Raw genomic sequence first — 22,688 nt, forward strand, 5'->3', positions numbered from 1 at the left:
CATTGTAATTATATAGTCTATTATTATGCCATATTTACTTAGTGTGTATGTGTGTGTTTGTGTACCATGAATGTATTTTTAAGTTTTTTTAGAATTTTTTTTTATTGATTTTTTTTAGCTTTAAGATTACATCCATGTGGTCCAGGGGCTGATCATGGGGGCTGATTTATAATAGATCCATAACTGAGATTCGGGTTCTGCTTACGTCACTACTGTGCGACGCACACGCCGAGGTGAAAGTGCAAGCTGCCATTTTTTCGAAGAAATCTTCCCGATTAGACAAACAAAGCCAAACTGTGAGTCTCACCGTCACCCTGTAGCAGCTTTTGGTTTCATCTGTTGGCGTACCGAAGACACACTTTGCATGAGTATAACAGAAGCCCGTTTTTTTTTAGGTTTTCGTGTTAAAGCGCGCGGTTAGCTCGGGGCTGCTCTGCGTTGCAGATGGCTGCTTAGCTCGGCTAGCTAGCGTTAGCTGTAGCTGTAAACAAACAGTACCGACAGTGAGGAAACAGCAGCTGATAAACCAGCTCACACCTATCAGGTTTGTTCAGTAGATTTGGACGATAGTTCAGTAAGAGAAAGAGTTAATATAACTTTAGAAACGTAACGTCGGGTGGAGCGGGAGATTAGACGCTGCATGTCTGCAAGTTAGCGACACCCCAACTTCAGTTTTGATGACATTGCGAGTTTTTCCAAACTAGGTCGGAGCTCAGTCGCTCCAGAGCGGGTCGGGGTCCGTCGGGTCACGGGGGAAACACACACTGTCACCGGCATGTCGTCCTTCTCCGAGTCGGCCCTGGAGAAGAAGCTGACGGAGCTGAGCAGCTCGCAGCAAAGCGTCCAGACTCTGTCTCTGTGGATCATCCACCACCGCAAACACTCAGCCCTCATCGTCAAAGTGTGGCACAGAGAGCTGAAGAAAGGTGAGAGCTGTCACCGCTGACTGTCTGCTGCAAACAATGTTGATGTTTCGTGTGGATTTTGTGCTACCAAAACTAAAGAAACAGGAGGTTAACGTGCACACAGATGTTTGATGTGGATAACAGTTGCAACACCACATTGAACTTAACACCACTACAAGAACAAGTCATGCATTCAAAACTCTACTTAAGTAATGCACGAAGTACGATGTAGAGGTCGACCGATGTTGGTTATTCTGGGCTGTTAGTCATTTTTAGTGCTGAATGGGACCAGTAACCGATATTTGGAACCGATATGCATTTACAATAGAAGAATTTTGAAATTAGGAATATAACGAACTCTAACACAAAACTTTGTTTAAATGCCTTTAGCAGATGTTTTATAAAAACTGAAACGTTTCACATCATATATAGCAAGTTCCCAGCAACTTTAATAAAAAATAAGTTCAGTAAATAATAATAATAATAAAAAATAATTCCTCCCATGTTGACGCTTTCTTTGCATGTGTTGCAGACTGCCTTTCCTGTGTTGGTTGAAATCCGTTGGTCCGTGTTGGTTGAGTGTAACACGCTCAGATATTGGCCCTGATAATTGACCAGGCCGATAATCTCTTGACCCCTAGTACGATCAGCAGTATTTGCTTAAAATATAGCTACTATTGAAGTTAAAAGTTCTGCAGGAAAATTGTCCCCGATGGACTTATTATATACTAAATTATGTTTTTAGATCAATATGCTGCATTAATGTGATGTTGCCTTTAACTGCTGTAGGTGTTTAAAGTTCAGATATTTTGACTCCTTTATGAACTGTTGGTGGTTTAACCTACAACAGTGCATCATACTCTATAAGATCACTTTGTTTGTCTGTGTCTAAAAACTCAACTTTTCATGGCGTCAGGAAAACAGCCCTGTTTTCAGCTCTGTGGTGATGCATTTTCCAGCTGACCCAATGGGGTTTTTAAGTTGTTTATTTATTTAAAGAAGTAGGTTTTTTTCAATAAAGGAACTCTAAATCATTCAGCCTATCAAAAACATTTATACATAAAATCACAAAATTTGCAGACACATGATTTTATGTTTTATTACTTTTAAAAATGTATTGTTGCAAAGAATCATAATTGTGACATATAAAACATTCAGGGGGGTAGACAGAAATGGCAATATAGGCAAAATGATCCGGTGTATATATATATATATATATATATATATATATATTTGCTGTCGTAGATCTGAAAATTGATTGTTGTTACTGTACTAAAGGTGGTTTTGTAGGGCACCCATGTGTATGTGTATGAATGTGTATCTTCAGTTGGTAAAGAAGAAAGAGAAGGGCTGAGCAAATAATAATACAACCCCAAATCCACACTGTGTAAAATGCATCGTAAATAAAAACATTATAAGGATTTAAAAATCTGTTACGACCTAGTGAGCATTTGGTAACTGAGGACACTCTTTGTTTTTGAATCGAAATTCTTTCCCATTCTTGCTTGATATATGACTTTAGTCGCTCAATCATCCAGGCGGCAGCATATGTTGCAACGAAACCTGTATGAATCTTTCAGCTTTCACGGTACTTTCACGTGTTATACCCATGATGCAATGGGCACTAATATGCTCCCATACCATCACAGATGCTGGCCTTGAACTTTGAGCTGTAACGGTCTAGGTGGTCCTTTTCCTCTTTAGCCCGGAGGACACAACTGTCATGGTTTTCAAAAACAATCGGAAATGTGCGCTCGTCAGACCACAGCACACTTTTCCATTTTGTTTCAGTCCCTCTTAGCGTGTCTGTATGTTGTTGATCTCGCCTTCACTTTACATGGCAGTGTTTTAATTTGCATTTGCAGTGATGAGCTGTGTTTACTGACAATGATTCTCCAAAGTGTTCTTGAGCTCATGTAGTAATAATCACTGTACGGTCATGTCGGTTTTTAACGCAGTGATTCCTGAGGGGTCAAATGTCATGGCCGTTTATTGCTTGTTTTCAGCCTTGATCCTCATGTTTTCCCAATCAGTTCTTCAAGGACCTCATGCCATCCTTGCTTGAAAACAACTGAGCCTTTAGAGGATGCCTCTTTCATACCCAAATATGATACTCTTACCAGTTACCAATGAGCCTGTTTACCTAAGATATCTTCCAAACTGGTGTTTTTGAGCATTTCACAACTTTACCAGTCGTTCATGCTCCTGTTCCAACTTTTTTGAAATGGGCTGCAGGCATCAAATTAAGATTTAATAAAAAACGGGAAAGAATATTACTTAAAAATAAACAAACAGTGTCCTCAGTTACCAACTTCTTACTGAGTCTTGTTTTAAAAAAAGGTGATGTTACACAGTGCTAAACATGTCCCTGTCACTCATCATAATGAGTGTTTATTTATGCAAAAATAACAAAGTTTATCTGTTTGAACAATGAACATCTTGTTTTTAGATTGTATTCAATTGAATATAAGTCAAAACAAATCTGCAAATCATTGCATTCTGTTTCATTTATGGTTTATGCAGTTACCCGACCTTTTTGTAATTGGGATTGTGAGAGGAAAAAAACAGAATATAAATAACAGTCAAAGTAATGAATAAGTCTTGTGGCGACTGAAATTCTGCTGAATGTGGGCAATTGGGTGCTGAAGTAAAGTAGGCAGGTATGTTAAAGAAAACTACGTGTAATGATAAATTAAACTTGCATTGACCATCACAGATTGATATTTAGAGTATAGAAGTTTTTTTGTGTTTTTATGTCATATCATGATTTTATGTGTTCTCCAGCTAAAAGCTCTAGGAAGCTGACGTTCCTGTACTTGGCCAACGATGTCATCCAGAACAGCAAGAAGAAAGGACCTGAGTTCACCAAAGACTTTGAGACTGTCCTCGTCGATGCCTGCTCCCACGTTGCCAGGTAGATATGATGTGACCGCTACATGCTTTCAGACAGAAATAATAATACAAATAATGGTCGGTGTAATAGGCATGTGTGTGTCTATAGATAGATGGCACACTTCCTGCTTTAAACTTTTTGAGAACTCATTTGTCATCAATTATCATTTATTATCATCTTCTTGTAATGCCTCCAAAGGTGAAGGTTGTTGTTTTTTTTACTAATTGTTTCCTACAAAAGAATTTACCAATGGGGATCATATTTAAAGGCAAAATTTCATCCTAAAACAAAAATGTCATCATTATCTCTTTAACCCACCCAAGTCAGAACCCAATCAGAGGTTGGTCGACCACCAAACTAAAACCAAAACGTGACTATTTGTTGTCTCAGCTGTTTATCCGACTAAAACGTAGCTGAATTTATCCAACACAGAAATGGCAAAAACATCTAGAAGATTAGAAAAAGAAAAGCAGGAAGTTACAGTAAATAATGTTCGATGGCATACAATACTATGGCATTTTCATAATATTTGATGTTATGTTATACTATGACATCTTTATATGATTTTTGATGGCATAATATACTGTGACATTTTTTCATTATTTTATACATGATGATATACTACCATATGCTAACTGGACCACTCCAAAAAAAACTGGGATGTGCACAGGGACAATTCATTGCTCTGTGCTCACACAAACACCATATAGAATATAATCAAAACAGGGATAAGCCACATAAAAGGGTTATTCATGTCTATGTAATCACACAATTGTAAGCTACACATACTGATCCAGAAGTTCTCACATGCCTTCATAGAGAGAGCACCATGAGCCATTCGAATGTGTTATCCAGGGACACAAGTCAATACAAGATATGAACATGTGATTTGAAGGTGTGTGCCATCTCAGTCTTTTTCTCCCTCTTCTTCCTCTCCTTCACTCTGTTGTCCCCCTGCAGTGAGGCAGACGAGGGCTGTAAAAAGCACATGGAGAGACTGCTGAACATTTGGAAGGAGAGGAGCCTCTACAGAGGAGACTTCATTCAGCAGCTCAAACTGGCGATAGAGGACTCCAACAGCCCCAGGCCCTCCGGTTAGATGACTGTTAGATCATTTGTTTGTCACGTCAGTACATGCTTATGAATAGCATTTACTCTCAGTGGATGATACCACCAATTTTGGTTTTGATCCGATACCAAGTAGAACGTGGCTCATTCACACCTTCAACAACGTGTAGGCAGGCACATAGGAGTAAAATATTCATAGGTGGGAGAGGATAATTACCACACACAGTCCTTCTGTTTGAAATAATCTTTATTTAAATGCACAATGTTTCGGTCCTTAGAGGTGAAACTAGGGCCAGGATCACTGATATTGATACTGATACTTTTTATTATTAAAAGCAGTTGATGTAGTATTTTTGGAAAACGAAGTATGTCTTTGTTTATGAGGTGAATCCATCACTAATAAGCTCCCTCTAAACATTATCTATTTTTTTATATTTTTAACTTGGATTTGAAGAAATTATATGACAATAATACTGGACATTACACCCCCCCCCCCCAGATAAAATAAAAGTAGTAAAAATAGTAAGTAAAATAGATAAATAAATACTAATAATAGTAATATCTGTTTGGCAAAAATTTTATACTGATCGATAACACACATTATAGCAGAGAAGCCCTTGAAGCTGTAAAACAGTGTTTACTCACATCTGGTGTGACACATAGACAATACTGACTTTTCTGCTTTTGTCACAGGTGGATTAGGGAGCATTGATTACTTAACTTAAAAAATAAACTGAAGGATGACTTAACTGCCATTTACCATAATTTTGCCTCTGTTTCTGACAATATGGCAAAAAAGGGAACACAAGTGGAATTTTATTTGACACTCAAAATATCATAAAGGGCAAACATTTGCATTCAGTTATGGGTGATGTGAAGATGCACTATACTGTTGTCTCATCTCGTGTAAACATGTAGGTTTTTTACTAAATAATTCAGTGATGTTGATAATATATGCGTGTTTCTCTGCTCCGGTCTGTAAACTTGACTTTGCAGAGGAGAGGAAGGCTGTGAAAAGAAGCTATCAGAAGATCCAGGAAGATGAAGATGACGAAGACGACGACTACAGAAGCCACACCTCGCCTCACAGCACAGACATGTCTGCAACTCAGCTGGTAGGAGGCCAATATTTCACTTGGATGGCACAAAATACAAAAAAAATATACTCCTTCATCAGTAAAATGTTTTTTTTTCTGCATTTCACTTGTTTCTCTTTGTTCTTTTTGCTCTTGTTCCTCACCCTCTTTTGTACCTGTTACGTGGTCGCCTCCTCGTCTCCTTTAAACTCTTCCCCTCTATTCCTTTTAAAACACACCCTGACACACACTTTCAGACAGAGGAGCTGGTGAAGGCCCTACAGGACTTGGAGAATGCTGCCTCCGGCGATGCGGCAGTACGTCAGAAGATCGCCTCGTTGCCGCAGGAAGTCCAGGATGTTTCCTTGCTGGAGAAAATCACTGGTAAGACTTGAGAACTCAGCTTATTTGTTTAAACAGGCAAAAAACAGGATTTTCAGCAATTATCAATCACAGCAACCACGAGAGGTTCGTAGTCCAGTAGAATATGAGATAAGCTGCAGACTGACAGACAGACACACATCTATAACATTTTAGTATCTTGCCCAAGTATTCCTGAACAAGAAACTTAACACTAAATTGCTTGAGTGAGTGAGTGTGAAGGTCTAAAGTGAGTAGCAGGTGGTAGCTTGTATGGTAGCCTTGGTCACAGGTTTATGAATGTGTGCCTCCGTTTTAACGTGCGGATGCACCGCTTAAAATGCAATGGCGTATAATCGATTAGTCAGTGGCAGCAACCACATAAGTGTCAGCTGACAAAACAAACAACAATATTGGCCTACAGGGCAAAGGCCATGGTAGTTTTTGGTGGTGACAAATGATGGCCTGCACGGACAGCAATGTTGACAATAAGATCTTATGTAAGCCTGAGTAACATTCATCACTTCTCTGTCTTATCAATCTCCCATGACTTGTTTATGGATCGTAGTGGCTATGTGGTGCACGGCAGATGTACATCGGCATGGTAAAATGGTGCATACCTGGTGAATGTGACTCTGTAGTATAAACTTGTTTTTAATTGGGAAGAAGACTAGAAAGGTGCTATACAAGTGCAGGTCCATTTACCATTACACACTCACACAACCAAACGCTTCATATCCTCCAGGCTTACGTCTGGTGAAGATTATAATAGAAAGTCAAATAAGACGAGCTGTGAGGAACCATGAGTATAAAACAGTGCATACACTGTTGTAAGTAAAATGTAAACAGTTAACAATGGTAAAACTCAGGAGTTTCCAGAAATAAGCTTCTTATAGTCAGTAATTTTAATCAGTTTATTTAATTAGGTTTACAGCAATATCTTGTACGTGATAAGATGCACATTGTGTCTACTTATAGTAGTTACAATATTTTTACATTTATTAACACAGAATCATAAGATCACACATATTGGTCTTATAGAAAATGCACAGTACTAAATTAAAGTTGACGCAAAATGTATCATAGAAAAAATAGATTCATATGTGGAAAGTACATAAAGAAAGGGGAAATAAATGTCATGTTTGTGACCCTAACTAAGTATGGCACCAATGTAGACAAGGAGGCAGCAGACAAGCTGTCGAAGACGGTGGACGAAGCATGTTTGCTGCTGGCGGAGTACAACGGACGACTGGCTGCGGAGCTGGAGGATCGTAGGCAGCTGGCTCGCATGCTGACTGAATACATCGGCAGCCAGAAGGAGGCGCTCATGGAGAGAGAGAAGAAACTGGAGGCAAGGCACCACATACACAAACATAACCGTCAACAACATACCATAAAACCAAACAAAGATCTCCATCCCAGTCTGTTTGTGATAGTTTATCCAGCACTAATGAATACTTACTGCAAGTTACTTTTAAATAAATATAAAAGCACACTTTAATTTCCAAAAAAAAAACCCAGCCTGCTTAAATCTACTTAATCTGGGCTGGGATTGCTTGCATATGGCGGTATGAGGGCAGTGCAGAGCAGCTGCGATTAGTAGCCAGTGGGACATAAAGGGATCGACTTGCACTAACATCCACACACGGCCGGACTGTCTACCAAAATGAACAACAGAAGAGCTTTGATTACAGCACAAACAGAGAGACTTTGATTTGATTCTCTGCTCGGGATGCCATTATTCCACTGTATGTTTAAAAGCAAAAAGTTGTTACTGCTTTTCATATATTACACCTTTAAAAGTGTTTTAATCAGCTGCCCTTCTGATGAGAAGTGATCTCTCTCTTTGGCATTAATCAGACAGTCAATCTGTAATTACAACAGCAAAAATCTGAGTGTAGGCATATCTTTGCCTCTTTGAAATTTGTGCACTTGATGTGAAATTTATGTTGAAATCCATTTGCAGCTTGTATTTGAATATATAATTGTGCAAGCGCTCGCTCTCACAAACTGTAACTCTAACAGTTTTTACCGCCGAGTTTTCATAATTTTGAATGTGATGGCTCAGTTGTCAGCATGGAGGACAAAAACTAATGGAAACAGAGGTGAATAGCAGTCAACCTGATTTAATTCTGGTTTATTACAAATTTGGGACTATTTAATATTTTCATATTTGTGGCCATAATTCCTTTATTGCCGGCATGTTGAGTAATGGCGACCTTACTGAAAAGAAGTCAGACAGGAAAAGAAACCTGAGCAGTCAGACCAAACAGCAGGATGTCGTAAAATCAGCCACAGTTCACTGACTCACTTACCTTTTACATACTGTACCTTACTATAGTTTTCACAGTCTCCTTGTGAAATCAGGGATCATCTTTTACATTTCAGTTGCATCCACTCTGTTTTACAATCAAATTGAGTGGTGCGAGTAATTTAGCTCATTTACAGCTTGTCTGATCATGTGACTGCATGTTTTCCTTGCCTGTACATGCTCCTAGTTTCCAGAAATGCTTTAAGCAAAATGTAACAACTCACAGTAATGATCATCAAAACTAAGCAATTAATCCCAAACATACACTTGAACACTTTGGACAGACTTTTATTTTTTTTTTATATTTTACGTTTTTTATTTGTTTCAATGTAATCATACAAACAGTGTTATTATGTATACAACCAAGATGCCTGAGAGGAAAGCACATTTTTATAATAGACACTTAACATTTCCGTTTTTTAAAAAAAATACATTGAACAGACTTTTAAAAGACTACAGCCTGACCCTCTCACATCCAAAGACAATCTGAGTTTTGAGTCACACAGTATGAAATTTTGCAAAGACTAGGGATCTTGCAAAAATCACTATTTGTAGGACTGCAACTAGATAACTTTTGAGATTATTTCCCACCCTGCTCCTAGTGGAAAAAATTAAACCAACTCCCTTTAAGAAATATGTCACATTAACAATGCCTTCTACTATATCTGCAAAAACTCTTATCGATGGAAATACCAGACAAAGGTGACATATGTTGACTGTGTTCTTGTGAATTTGGCATCAACACAATGATAAAGAGAAACTGTATTTGTGTTCAGAATTCACATTTACACCGGCCTTTTTTGTTTAGCTGCTCTGTTTAGTGGCAGGAGAATGTAGCAATTAGAGGCGGACCATTTCAGAAATGAAGATTACTCACTACAATAAGTGCCGTCTGATGGATAAGAAACATGCCGAGTTTAACGCAGACTATCGTTCACTCCACATCTCCACCAACTTATCTCTTCTTGTTTGGCGTAGAAGAGAGCTCAGCTATGGGTTGACAATATTCACATCATTAAGCTTCAGTATTTTAATGAGTCAAGACTGAAACTTACAAAATATTAAACATATTTGATTTTGTCAGAATGTCAAGATGAGAAAAAGACTGACTTAAGAAAGCTTGGGCTGAGTTTTCTTATCACCTTACATTAAAGGATCAAGATTACAGAAGCGGGCCAAAACTCTCATGATTCCAGTCTGAAATTGGAAATTTGTGTGCGACTGAAAACGTTAAAAAAGTCATTTGGTGTAAGGCCGACATATTGTAATGCACCTTCATTATCTTTCAAAACCACATACAGTGATAAACGATCACAGACAAACATGCCAGAAAGTTTCAGTCACAAGACATTTTGAAAGAATATTGCAAAGCTTGTATTTTGTGAATAACTCATAATTCAAAGCTCATAGTTGTGCTGTATCATCTTGTCCTCTGCAGGAGTATAAGCAGAAACTGGCGAGGGTGACCCAAGTTAGGAAAGAGCTGAAATCCCACATCCAGAGTCTCCCCGACCTCTCCCTCTTGCCCAACGTGACCGGGGGTCTGGCCCCGCTCCCCTCGGCCGGAGACCTCTTCTCCACCGACTGAGAGGTCTTGTCTCTGCTTAGACAAACTACCCCCATGCCCCTCCCCACCCCACCCCACCCAAACCCAGCTCCATGTTTGATTCACACAACACTTCCAGCTGTGTCTCCAGCCAGAGGACACGTGGTCGAACCTCTCCCGGCAGCCAGCTCACCTGCTAACTCCGAACCTATAGGAGAGGAGGGAGGGATGGACATTAGAAGCAAGAATCAAACCTCTCTGCAGAGGAGAACAGAGACTCTGCCAGCCTGGATTTTTCCAGCACTTGCTTGATCGACAAGGATTCCAATCCACCAGCTTGGAACAAGTATGTTTCCTGTTTGTTTTTATTTTATTTTTTAATGCTGGAAATGATCTAGGAAGGGAGGGGGTGGGGGGTAAAGAAGCAAGGCCTAGACAGACATAAATGTTGGCTGTCAGGAGGTGTCAATCAAAGTGTCTTTCTGTGTGGTATATTGTGGATTCAGTGAGCAAAGCTGGGCCGCTCTCACAAAACTCAGAGGTTGTGACAACACTGTGAAGAGGACGTACCATTTACTAGTTTTAGTTTTTTGGTTTTCAGTTGGTGACTTTTTATTGACCGATAGGTGGTTTTGATGTGTGTGTAAAATTATAGAAGATATCATATTGGATTCAGTGTACGTTGCTTTTTTGTTGCATCATGAACACATCATCAACAGCTGCTACTCAGCATGCTCATTTCAGTAACGCTGCAACTGGATAGTTATTGAGTAGGTTTTGTCCTCTGAGTTGGTAATGATGTAATAATTGCGTACTAGAGAAGGTCTAAGTTTTACAAAATAAATCTTCAAAGTTTGAGAAAACAATTCAAAACAATGTTTGCTTTACAACAAACTAACAGGGGCCAGATGTATAAAACTGTGTCTTAAAGGTGTGCCACAATTCAGTACAAATTAAACGATTACTTACTTGAAAATTATGGCTCAGATGTAACTAAACAGAATGATAAATAGTAAAAAATCACAAATGAAGTTTATAAATGCGCCTAAGATCAACATTTTACACAATGCTGCTCAGCCTGCAAAAATAACATGATCAATAAAGTTGGCAAAAAACCTGAAACATTTTATCATAAGGTACATCTCTCATCTCATGTATAATGCTCTTCATATCACCAGCAGCTATCTCAGCTAAAACCGTGTGTATATCTGTTCTGAAGAATGCGTGATGTGTTCTGCAGCTTCTCGCTACACATTTTTCCATTTTTTCCATACCAGTTTATGTGTGGGAAGAGGTGATAGAGGTGTTTTGTTTTTTTTTAATGCATATGCATCGCCTATACATCTGGTCCCTGGTCTTTAATTGTATCAAACCCTAAAACTTAAAAATATTTAAAAACCTTTTGTACAAGAGGGCAAAAAGGTTTGAAAAAATAAAAAGTATCAAAGGTCATTAAGTTTTAATGTGTGTAGATCTGGGCAATATGGAACTAAATATCAAGACGTGTTTTGGCATTTAAACAAACTCTAATTAGATGTAATGTTCAATGGACTTGAACTATAAATTCCAGCTACATTCTCAAGTATTTAGGGATACTGTAATTAGTTAGTCACAATATTAATTTCTACAGTGATATAAAAATGATCAATTATAAGTCATACATATTGCCCAGTCCTGCTAGTGTGAAGATGTTCAGTAAAGATTTTTCTAAAAAGCAGGGGCCAAAACATTAAACTCTGCACCCCTTTCTCAGGTTCATAAATGAGGAGACAAACAACATTACAAACCCCTTAATAGGGATATTAATGCCAGGAAGAATGATGTCCAGTGTTTAGTATTTAGGAGCATCTATTTGCTGAAATGGTATATAATTCTCATAACTAAGTGTATAATCACCTAAAAAATAAGAATTGTCATGTCATAGACAAACCAAACTGTGGCTCGAGATAGAGCCATTTATGTTTTCACATCAGCCTCCCTATCTTTCCTAGGGGAGAATTAAGTTCTGCAACCTCTCTGCTAGATGCCACTAAATGCTACACACTGGACCTTTAACAGCTCATCTCATATTCTATTTTCAGTTGTCTGTATATAAAACAAAACATAATTAATACGTTTTATGATAAAAAGGTCAGAGATGTTTACTTAGAGAAATCGCTCATTTTGTTAAAGCTCTCAGAAGTCAATTGCAGGTGGTGAGATGAGTGTTGTCCAAGGTAAAGAAGATTACAGTTGCTGTAATTTAACCCGCTGATGCAACAAGCTTGGGAAAGAAATGCTGCTGCAAATCCTCTCCAGATCAACTGGTGTCTCCTGGCAGTCTGGAACCACAAAGGTAAAAAAATCTGAATCACAGCAGTGTCTCTAGTATTTGTTAAACTAAAAGTGTGAATGTAATCATTACAGTTATCAGTGCGGTCACAAAACAGATATTAAAGATGGACTGCTTTTTGGTGTGTTAAACTGACCACTAATGTTTGATAATCTTTCTGTGGCTTTGGGTGGTAAGTGTTTAAGTATGAAGAATAGAGATTGGAGAACGTTTGACCCATTATTTCATTCAGTCTTGATTAAAATATAATGTAATGGTAAATTAAAGATATGACACAAAACGTGTTGAACTGCTGTATGCCAGGAAGGATTCCAGCAACATTTTGTCTCAGATGTGTTTAACTGTAGAAATTAGTTTTTCTCACCTACATGCTGTGTGATATGTTTTTTTTTCTGCAGAATCACACTGGACTACCAGGACTCTACCAGTAGAGGTAGTGCTTTTTTATAATGAAAGTGATTCAGTGGATGCCAATAAACTGGAACCATATGAATGGACGTTGTATGTGTTTTTTGCCTAAACACAGTGAAAAGGGTAAATATACAAACAGTTTTTAGGTGCAAAAAAACCCCAAAAAACACAAAAACAAAACAAAAGATCTCACAGATTTGTTTCTTGTGAGTAGGACTTTCTTTAGTAAGAATCCCACTATCATTAACCTGTTATTGTCTTTAGTGGAAAATTTCCTTCACAGCATTTAAAGTACTAAGAACTTAGTTGGAATTTTTAAATTGGTCAAAGTATGAGGCTACAGTGCTTGTTTTTTAGTTTTTTTTTTTTTTTTAGCTTTTTTTAGTTGCTTGACGAAAAAAAGGACAAACCATCATAATATAGCATGTGAAAAAATGGCTGAAAATGACATAGAATGTTGAAAAATCTTTTGACATGTCGAAAAAATGGCTGAAACCACTGAAAACCGCTGAAAATGACATAGTATAGTATGTCGAAAAACAGCAAATTTTGACATGTTGAAGAAATGGCTGAAAACCGCAAATTATAGCATGTAGAGACACGTCATGGTAAAACGTAGAAAAAAAAGGCAACAACATAATATTGTATATTGAAAAAATTGCTGAAAATGACATAGTATAGTATGTCCAGAAACAGTGTGGTGTTTTACTGCTACAGCTCCATCAAGAGAGATCGCCATTGTTCCTGCTGTCTTCAAAGCCTCCTGCCAAGTGAAACATCTCATCTGTGTGAGTGCTGCTGTTGATTATTGTTCTGATGGGACATCATACCCGCCTGTCCTCAGTGAGCCCCCTCCCTGCTCCTACTGGATTTGTCTGCTCTGCTCCCTGCCTGCCTGCCTGACACGAACTCTGCTTCCTCCATGACCACGAGCCCTGCCTGCCCCTCTTTTGAGTCCCCGCTTTTCCCACAAGCTCCCTGCTGTAAGTGTTTCTGTAATTTACCATATACAATTACCTGCCAGTCTGCTCCTCCTACTTACCTGCAACCTGATTATACTCACCTTTGCTCCATTCAACATGCCAAGAGATTAAATATAGTTCATTACCAACTACTCTCCTGTTCTTTTGTGCTGCAATTGGGTCCCACCACACCCCGTTACATGTCAAGAAAAAAAATGCGCATATTAAAGCTTGTAGAGACACCTCATAGAATAGCATGTCAAAAAAAAGCCCAGAATGTCATAATATAGCATGTGGAAAAAATGACATCGTATAGTCAAAAGAAGGACTGAAAACAACATAGAATAGCATGTTGGGACATGTCATGGTATAGCATGTTGAAATAATGACAAAAACGACCAATAACATCATATTATTGCATGTTGAATGACAGAAAACAGCATAGCATATTATGGCGAAAAATGTCAAAATTCGATGTCCAAAAAGGGCTAAAAACAACAAAGAACAGCACTGTGAGATGTGGTGGTATAGCATGGTGAAATAATGGCCAAAAACAACGAAAAAAATCATATGATTGCATGTCTAAATAATGACAGAAACCACATACTATAGTATGGCAAAAAATCTCAAATTTTGATATGTCCCAAAAATGGCTTAAAAATGCTTATTATAGCTCATGGAGACGCGTCATAGCATAGCATGTTGAAAAAAGGGCCAAAAAAGCCAAAAAAGTCATAATATAGCATGTTGAAAAAATGGGCTAAAAGCAAATACTATAGGATGGCAAAAATCTCAAATTTGACATGTCCCAAAAATGTCTGAAAACTGCATATAATAGCTCATAGAGATGTGCCAGAGCATAGCATGTTGAAACAAAGGCCACAAAGTCATAATAAGCATGTTGAAATAATGAATGAAGTGGAAAGTGGAAACAAAGGCCAAAAAAGGCCAAAAACATCATAAGCATGTCATGAAAATGACCAAAAACGCCACAGTATAATATGTGAAAAATGTCCAATTTTGGCCAAAACTAAAGCCAAATATATTATAGTTTGTAGATACATGTTATAGTACACAAAGTGGAAGCCAATAAACGTCATAATTTAGCATGCCAAAGAAAAAGACCAGAAACGCCATTTTTCACTGTATGCGAAAAAAAATGAAAATGAAATGACATATTATAGCTTGTAGAGACTTCTAATAATATACAAAGTAAAAACAAAGGCCAAAAAAGGCCAAAAAGGTAATAATTTAGTACGTCAAAAAAAATGAACAAAAATGCCATAGTATAGTATGCGAAAAATGTCAAATTTTGACATGTCGTAAAAATGTCTGAAAATGACATATTATAGCTTGTAGTGACGTGTCATAGTATACAAAGTGGAAACAAAGTCCAAAAAAGGCCAAAAAGGTCATAATTTAGCACATCAAAAAAATGACCAAAAACGTCATAGTATAGTATGCGAAAAATGTCAAATTTTGACATGTCATAAAAATGGCTGAAAATGACATATTATAGCTTGTAGTGACGTGTCATAGTATACAAAGTGGAAACAAAAGCCAAAAAAGGCCAAAAAGGTCATAATTTAGCACATCAAAAACAATGACCAAAAACGCCATAGTATAGTATGCGAAAAATGTCAAATTTTGACATGTCCTAAAAATGACTGAAAATGACATATTATCGCTTAAAAAGATTTGTCATCATATACAAAGTGGAAACTAAGGCCAAAAACGGCCAAATATGTCATCATTTACCATGCCAAAAAAATGACCAAAAACGCTATAGTACAGTATGCGAAAAATGTCAAATTTTGACATGTCATAAAAATGGCTGAAAATGACATATTATACCTTGTAGTGACGTGTCATAGTATACAAAGTGGAAACAAAGGCCAAAAACGGCCAAAAGCGTCATAATTTAGCATGTCAAAAAATGACCAAAAACGCCATAGTATAGTATGCGAAAAATGTCAGATTTTGACATGTCATAAAAATGGCTGAAAATGACATATTATAGCTTGTAGTGACATGTCATAGTATACAAAGTGGAAACAAAAGCCAAAAAAGACCAAAAACTTCATAATTTAGCATGCCAAAAAAAATGACCAAAAACGCCATAGTATAGTATGCGAAAAATGTCAAATTTTGACATGTCACAAAAATGGCTGAAAATGACATATTATAGCTTGTAGAGACGTGTCATAGTATACAAAGTGGAAACAAAAGGCAAAAAAAGGCCAAAAATGTCATAATTTAGCGTGTCAAAAAAATCACCAAAAACGCCATAGTATAGGATGTGAAAAATGTCAAATTTTGACATGTCATAAAAACGGCTGAAAATTACATATTATAGCTTGTAGAGACGTGTCAGAGTATACAAAGTGGAAACAAAAGGCAAAAAAAGGCCAAATAGGTCATAATTTAGAACGTCAAAAAAATCACCAAAAACGCCATAGTATAGTATGCGAAAAATGTCAGATTTTGACATGTCATAAAAATGGCTGAAAATGACATATTATAGCTTGTAGAGACGTGTCATAATATACAAAGTGGAAACAAAGTCAAAAAAGGCCAAAAACATCATGATTTAGCACGTCAAAAAAATCAATAAAAAACGCCATAGTATAGTATGCGAAAAATGTCAAATTTTGACATGTCATAAAAATGGCTGAAAATGACATATTATAGCTTGTAGTGACGTGTCATAGCATACAAAGTGGAAACAAAGTCCAAAAAAGGCCAAAAAGATCATAATTTAGCATGTCAAAAAAATGACCAAAAATGTCATAGTATAGTATGCGAAAAATGTCAAATTTTGACATGTCATAAAAATGGCTGAAAATGACATATTATAGCTTGTAGAGACGTGTCATAGTATACAAAGTGGAAGCAAAGTCCAAAAAAGGCCAAAAAGATCATAATTTAGCACGTCAAAAAAAAATGACCAAAAACGCCATAGTATAGTATGCGAAAAATGTCAAATTTTGACATGTCATAAAAATGGCTGAAAATGACATATTATAGCTTGTAGTGACGTGTCATAGCATACAAAGTGGAAACAAAGTCCAAAAAAGGCCAAAAAGATCATAATTTAGCATGTCAAAAAAATGACCAAAAATGTCATAGTATAGTATGCGAAACATGTCAAATTTTGACATGTCATAAAAATGGCTGAAAATGACATATTATAGCTTGTAGAGACGTGTCATAGTATACAAAGTGGAAGCAAAGTCCAAAAAAGGCCAAAAAGATCATAATTTAGCACGTCAAAAAAAATCACCAAAAACGCCATAGTATAGTATGCGAAAAATGTCAAATTTTGACATGTCATAAAAATGGCTGAAAATGACATATTATAGCTTGTAGAGACGTGTCATAATATACAAAGTGGAAGCAAAGTCCAAAAAAGGCCAAAAAGATCATAATTTAGCACGTCAAAAAAAATCACCAAAAACGCCATAGTATAGTATGCGAAAAATGTCAACTTTTGACATGTCATAAAAATGGCTGAAAATGACATATTATAGCTTGGAGTGATGTGTCATAGTATACAAAGTGGAAACAAAGTCCAAAAAAGGCCAAAAATGTCATAATTTAGCATGTCAAAAAAATGACCAAAAACGCCATAGTATAGTATGCGAAAAATGTCAAATTTTGACATGTCATAAAAATGGCTGAAAATGACATATTATAGCTTGTAGAGACGTGTCATAATATACAAAGTGGAAACAAAGTCCAAAAAAGGCCAAAAAGATCATAATTTAGCACGTCAAAAAAATGACCAAAACGCCATAGTATAGTATGCGAAAAATGTCAAATTTTGACATGTCATAAAAATGGCTGAAAATGACATATTATAGCTTGTAGTGACGTGTCATAATATACAAAGTGGAAGCAAAGTCCAAAAAAGGCCAAAAAGATCATAATTTAGCGCGTCAAAAAAATGACCAAAAACGCCATAGTATAGTATGCGAAAAATGTCAAATTTTGACATGTCATAAAAATGGCTGAAAATGACATATTATAGCTTGTAGAGACGTGTCATAGCATACAAAGTGGAAACAAAAGGCAAAAAAAGGCCAAAAAGGTCATAATTTAGCATGCCAAAAAAAATCACCAAAAGCGCCATAGTATAGTATGCGAAAAATGTCAAATTTTGACATGTCCTAAAAATGACTGAAAATGACATATTATAGCTTGTAGAGACGTGTCATAGCATACAAAGTGGAAACAAAAGGCAAAAAAAGGCCAAAAAGGTCATAATTTAGCGCATCAAAAAAATGACCAAAAACGCCATAGTATAGTATGCGAAAAATGTCAAATTTTGACATGTCATAAAAATGGCTGAAAATGACATATTATAGCTTGTAGAGACGTGTCATAGTATACAAAGTGGAAACAAAAGCCAAAAAGGACCAAAAACTTCATAATTTAGCATGCCAAAAAAAATGACCAAAAGCGCCATAGTATAGTATGCGAAAAATGTCAAATTTTGACATGTCATAAAAATGGCTGAAAATGATATATTATAGCTTGTAGTGACATGTCATAGTATACAAAGTGGAAACAAAGGCCAAAAGAGGCCAAAAAGGTCATAATTTAACGCGTCAAAAAAAATGACCAAAAACGCCATAGTATAGTATGCGAAAAATGTCAAATTTTGACATGTCATAAAAATGGCTGAAAATGACATATTATAGCTTGTAGAGACGTGTCATAGTATACAAAGTGGAAACAAAGTCCAAAAAAGGCCAAAAAGATCATAATTTAGCGCGTCAAAAAAATGACCAAAAACGCCATAGTATAGTATGCGAAAAATGTCAAATTTTGACATGTCATAAAAATGGCTGAAAATGACATATTATAGCTTGTAGAGACGTGTCATAATATACAAAGTGGAAACAAAGTCCAAAAAAGGCCAAAAAGATCATAATTTAGCACGTCAAAAAAAAATGACCAAAAACGCCATAGTATAGTATGCGAAAAATGTCAAATTTTGACATGTCATAAAAATGGCTGAAAATGACATATTATAGCTTGTAGTGACATGTCATAGTATACAAAGTGGAAACAAAAGGCAAAAAAAGGCCAAATAGGTCAAAATTTAGCGCATCAAAAAAATGACCAAAAACGCCATAGTATAGTATGCGAAAAATGTCAAATTTTGACATGTCCTAAAAATGACTGAAAATGACATATTATAGCTTGTAGAGACGTGTCATAGCATACAAAGTGGAAACAAAAGGCAAAAAAAGGCCAAAAAGGTCATAATTTAGCGCATCAAAAAAATGACCAAAAACGCCATAGTATAGTATGCGAAAAATGTCAAATTTTGACATGTCATAAAAATGGCTGAAAATGACATATTATAGCTTGTAGAGACGTGTCATAGTATACAAAGTGGAAACAAAAGCCAAAAACACAAAAACTTCATAATTTAGCATGCCAAAAAAAATGACCAAAAGCGCCATAGTATAGTATGCGAAAAATGTCAAATTTTGACATGTCATAAAAATGGCTGAAAATGACATATTATAGCTTGTAGAGACGTGTCATAGTATACAAAGTGGAAACAAAAGCCAAAAAACACCAAAAACTTCATAATTTAGCATGCCAAAAAAAATGACCAAAAGCGCCATAGTATAGTATGCGAAAAATGTCAAATTTTGACATGTCATAAAAATGGCTGAAAATGATATATTATAGCTTGTAGTGACATGTCATAGTATACAAAGTGGAAACAAAGGCCAAAAGAGGCCAAAAAGGTCATAATTTAGCACGATCAAAAAAATGACCAAAACGCCATAGTATAGTATGCTAAAATGTCAAATTTTGACATGTCATAAAAATGGCTGAAAATGACATATTATAGCTTGTAGAGACGTGTCATAGTATACAAAGTGGAAGCAAAGTCCAAAAAAGGCCAAAAAGATCATAATTTAGCACGTCAAAAAAAATCACCAAAAACGCCATAGTATAGTATGCGAAAAATGTCAACTTTTGACATGTCATAAAAATGGCTGAAAATGACATATTATAGCTTGTAGTGACGTGTCATAATATACAAAGTGGAAACAAAGGCCAAAAAAGGCCAAAAAGATCATAATTTAGCGCGTCAAAAAAATGACCAAAAACGCCATAGTATAGTATGCGAAAAATGTCAAATTTTGACATGTCATAAAAATGGCTGAAAATGACATATTATAGCTTGTAGAGACGTGTCATAGTATACAAAGTGGAAACAAAAGGCAAAAAAAGGCCAAATAGGTCATAATTTAGCGCATCAAAAAAATGACCAAAAACGCCATAGTATAGTATGCGAAAAATGTCAAATTTTGACATGTCCTAAAAATGACTGAAAATGACATATTATAGCTTGTAGAGACGTGTCATAGCATACAAAGTGGAAACAAAAGGCAAAAAAAAGGCCAAAAAGGTCATAATTTAGCGCATCAAAAAAATGACCAAAAACGCCATAGTATAGTATGCGAAAAATGTCAAATTTTGACATGTCATAAAAATGGCTGAAAATGACATATTATAGCTTGTAGAGACGTGTCATAGTATACAAAGTGGAAACAAAAGCCAAAAAACACCAAAAACTTCATAATTTAGCATGCCAAAAAAAATGACCAAAAGCGCCATAGTATAGTATGCGAAAAATGTCAAATTTTGACATGTCATAAAAATGGCTGAAAATGACATATTATAGCTTGTAGAGACGTGTCATAGTATACAAAGTGGAAACAAAAGCCAAAAAACACCAAAAACTTCATAATTTAGCATGCCAAAAAAAATGACCAAAAGCGCCATAGTATAGTATGCGAAAAATGTCAAATTTTGACATGTCATAAAATGGCTGAAAATGACATATTATAGCTTGTAGTGACGTGTCATAATATACAAAGTGGAAACAAAGGCCAAAAAAGGCCAAAAAGGTCATAATTTAGCATGTCAAAAAAATGACCAAAAACGCCATAGTATAGTATGCGAAAAATGTCAAATTTTGACATGTCATAAAAATGGCTGAAAATGACATATTATAGCTTGTAGAGACGTGTCATAGTATACAAAGTGGAAGCAAAGTCCAAAAAAGGCCAAAAAGATCATAATTTAGCACGTCAAAAAAAATCACCAAAAACGCCATAGTATAGTATGCGAAAAATGTCAAATTTTGACATGTCATAAAAATGGCTGAAAATGACATATTATAGCTTGTAGAGACGTGTCATAATATACAAAGTGGAAACAAAGTCCAAAAAAGGCCAAAAAGATCATAATTTAGCACGTCAAAAAAAAATGACCAAAAACGCCATAGTATAGTATGCGAAAAATGTCAAATTTTGACATGTCATAAAAATGGCTGAAAATGACATATTATAGCTTGTAGAGACGTGTCATAGTATACAAAGTGGAAACAAAAGGCAAAAAAAGGCCAAATAGGTCATAATTTAGCGCATCAAAAAAATGACCAAAAACGCCATAGTATAGTATGCGAAAAATGTCAAATTTTGACATGTCCTAAAAATGACTGAAAATGACATATTATAGCTTGTAGAGACGTGTCATAGCATACAAAGTGGAAACAAAAGGCAAAAAAAAGGCCAAAAGGTCATAATTTAGCGCATCAAAAAATGACCAAAAACGCCATAGTATAGTATGTCGAAAAAAATCAAATTTTGACATGTCATAAAAATGGCTAAAAATGACATATTATAGCTTGTAGAAACTTGTGATAGTATACAAAGTGGAAACAAAAGCCAAAAAACACCAAAAACTTCATAATTTAGCATGCCAAAAAAAATGACCAAAAGCGCCATAGTATAGTATGCGAAAAATGTCAAATTTTGACATGTCATAAAAATGGCTGAAAATGACATATTATAGCTTGTAGAGACGTGTCATAGTATACAAAGTGGAAACAAAAGCCAAAAAACACCAAAAACTTCATAATTTAGCATGCCAAAAAAAATGACCAAAAGCGCCATAGTATAGTATGCGAAAAATGTCAAATTTTGACATGTCATAAAAATGGCTGAAAATGATATATTATAGCTTGTAGTGACATGTCATAGTATACAAAGTGGAAACAAAGGCCAAAAGAGGCCAAAAAGGTCATAATTTAGCGCGTCAAAAAAAATGACCAAAAACGCCATAGTATAGTATGCGAAAAATGTCAAATTTTGACATGTCATAAAAATGGCTGAAAATGACATATTATAGCTTGTAGAGACGTGTCATAATATACAAAGTGGAAGCAAAGTCCAAAAAAGGCCAAAAAGATCATAATTTAGCACGTCAAAAAAAATCACCAAAAACGCCATAGTATAGTATGCGAAAAATGTCAAATTTTGACATGTCATAAAAATGGCTGAAAATGACATATTATAGCTTGTAGAGACGTGTCATAATATACAAAGTGGAAGCAAAGTCCAAAAAAGGCCAAAAAGATCATAATTTAGCACGTCAAAAAAAATCACCAAAAACGCCATAGTATAGTATGCGAAAAATGTCAAATTTTGACATGTCATAAAAATGGCTGAAAATGACATATTATAGCTTGTAGAGACGTGTCATAGTATACAAAGTGGAAACAAAAGGCAAAAAAAGGCCAAATAGGTCATAATTTAGCGCATCAAAAAAATGACCAAAAACGCCATAGTATAGTATGTGAAAAATGTCAAATTTTGACATGTCATAAAAATGGCTGAAAATGATATATTATAGCTTGTAGTGACGTGTCACAGTATACAAAGTGGAAACAAAGTCCAAAAAAGGCCAAAAAGGTCATAATTTAGCATGCCAAAAAAAATGACCAAAA

The 22,688-nt window shown here is 36.0% G+C and overlaps 1 protein-coding gene across 3 annotated transcripts; it reads left to right on the forward strand.

Annotated features, from left to right (window-relative positions):
* Positions 1-210: 210 nt before the first annotated feature.
* Positions 211-10,830, forward strand: rprd1b (regulation of nuclear pre-mRNA domain containing 1B). Of its 3 annotated transcripts, none has more exons than XM_042492535.2 (8): positions 211-296; positions 705-926; positions 3,690-3,819; positions 4,759-4,892; positions 5,863-5,981; positions 6,200-6,326; positions 7,478-7,653; positions 10,052-10,830. In XM_042492535.2, exons 2-8 carry the CDS (start codon positions 776-778, stop codon positions 10,199-10,201), a joined length of 987 nt encoding a protein of 328 aa, XP_042348469.1. In that variant the 5' UTR covers positions 211-296; positions 705-775; the 3' UTR covers positions 10,202-10,830. The 3 variants fall into 3 exon arrangements, with proteins under 3 accessions (XP_042348469.1, XP_042348468.1, XP_087938474.1); XM_042492534.2 differs by having other exon boundaries at positions 219-544; XM_088082348.1 differs by having other exon boundaries at positions 219-926.
* The last annotated feature ends 11,858 nt before the right edge of the window (positions 10,831-22,688 follow it).

Source organism: Plectropomus leopardus, chromosome 9, assembly GCF_026936395.1.
Source record: "Plectropomus leopardus strain MGB_pleo_1.0 chromosome 9, ASM2693639v1, whole genome shotgun sequence".
In the NCBI taxonomy this organism is placed as follows: Eukaryota; Metazoa; Chordata; class Actinopteri; order Perciformes; family Serranidae; genus Plectropomus; species Plectropomus leopardus.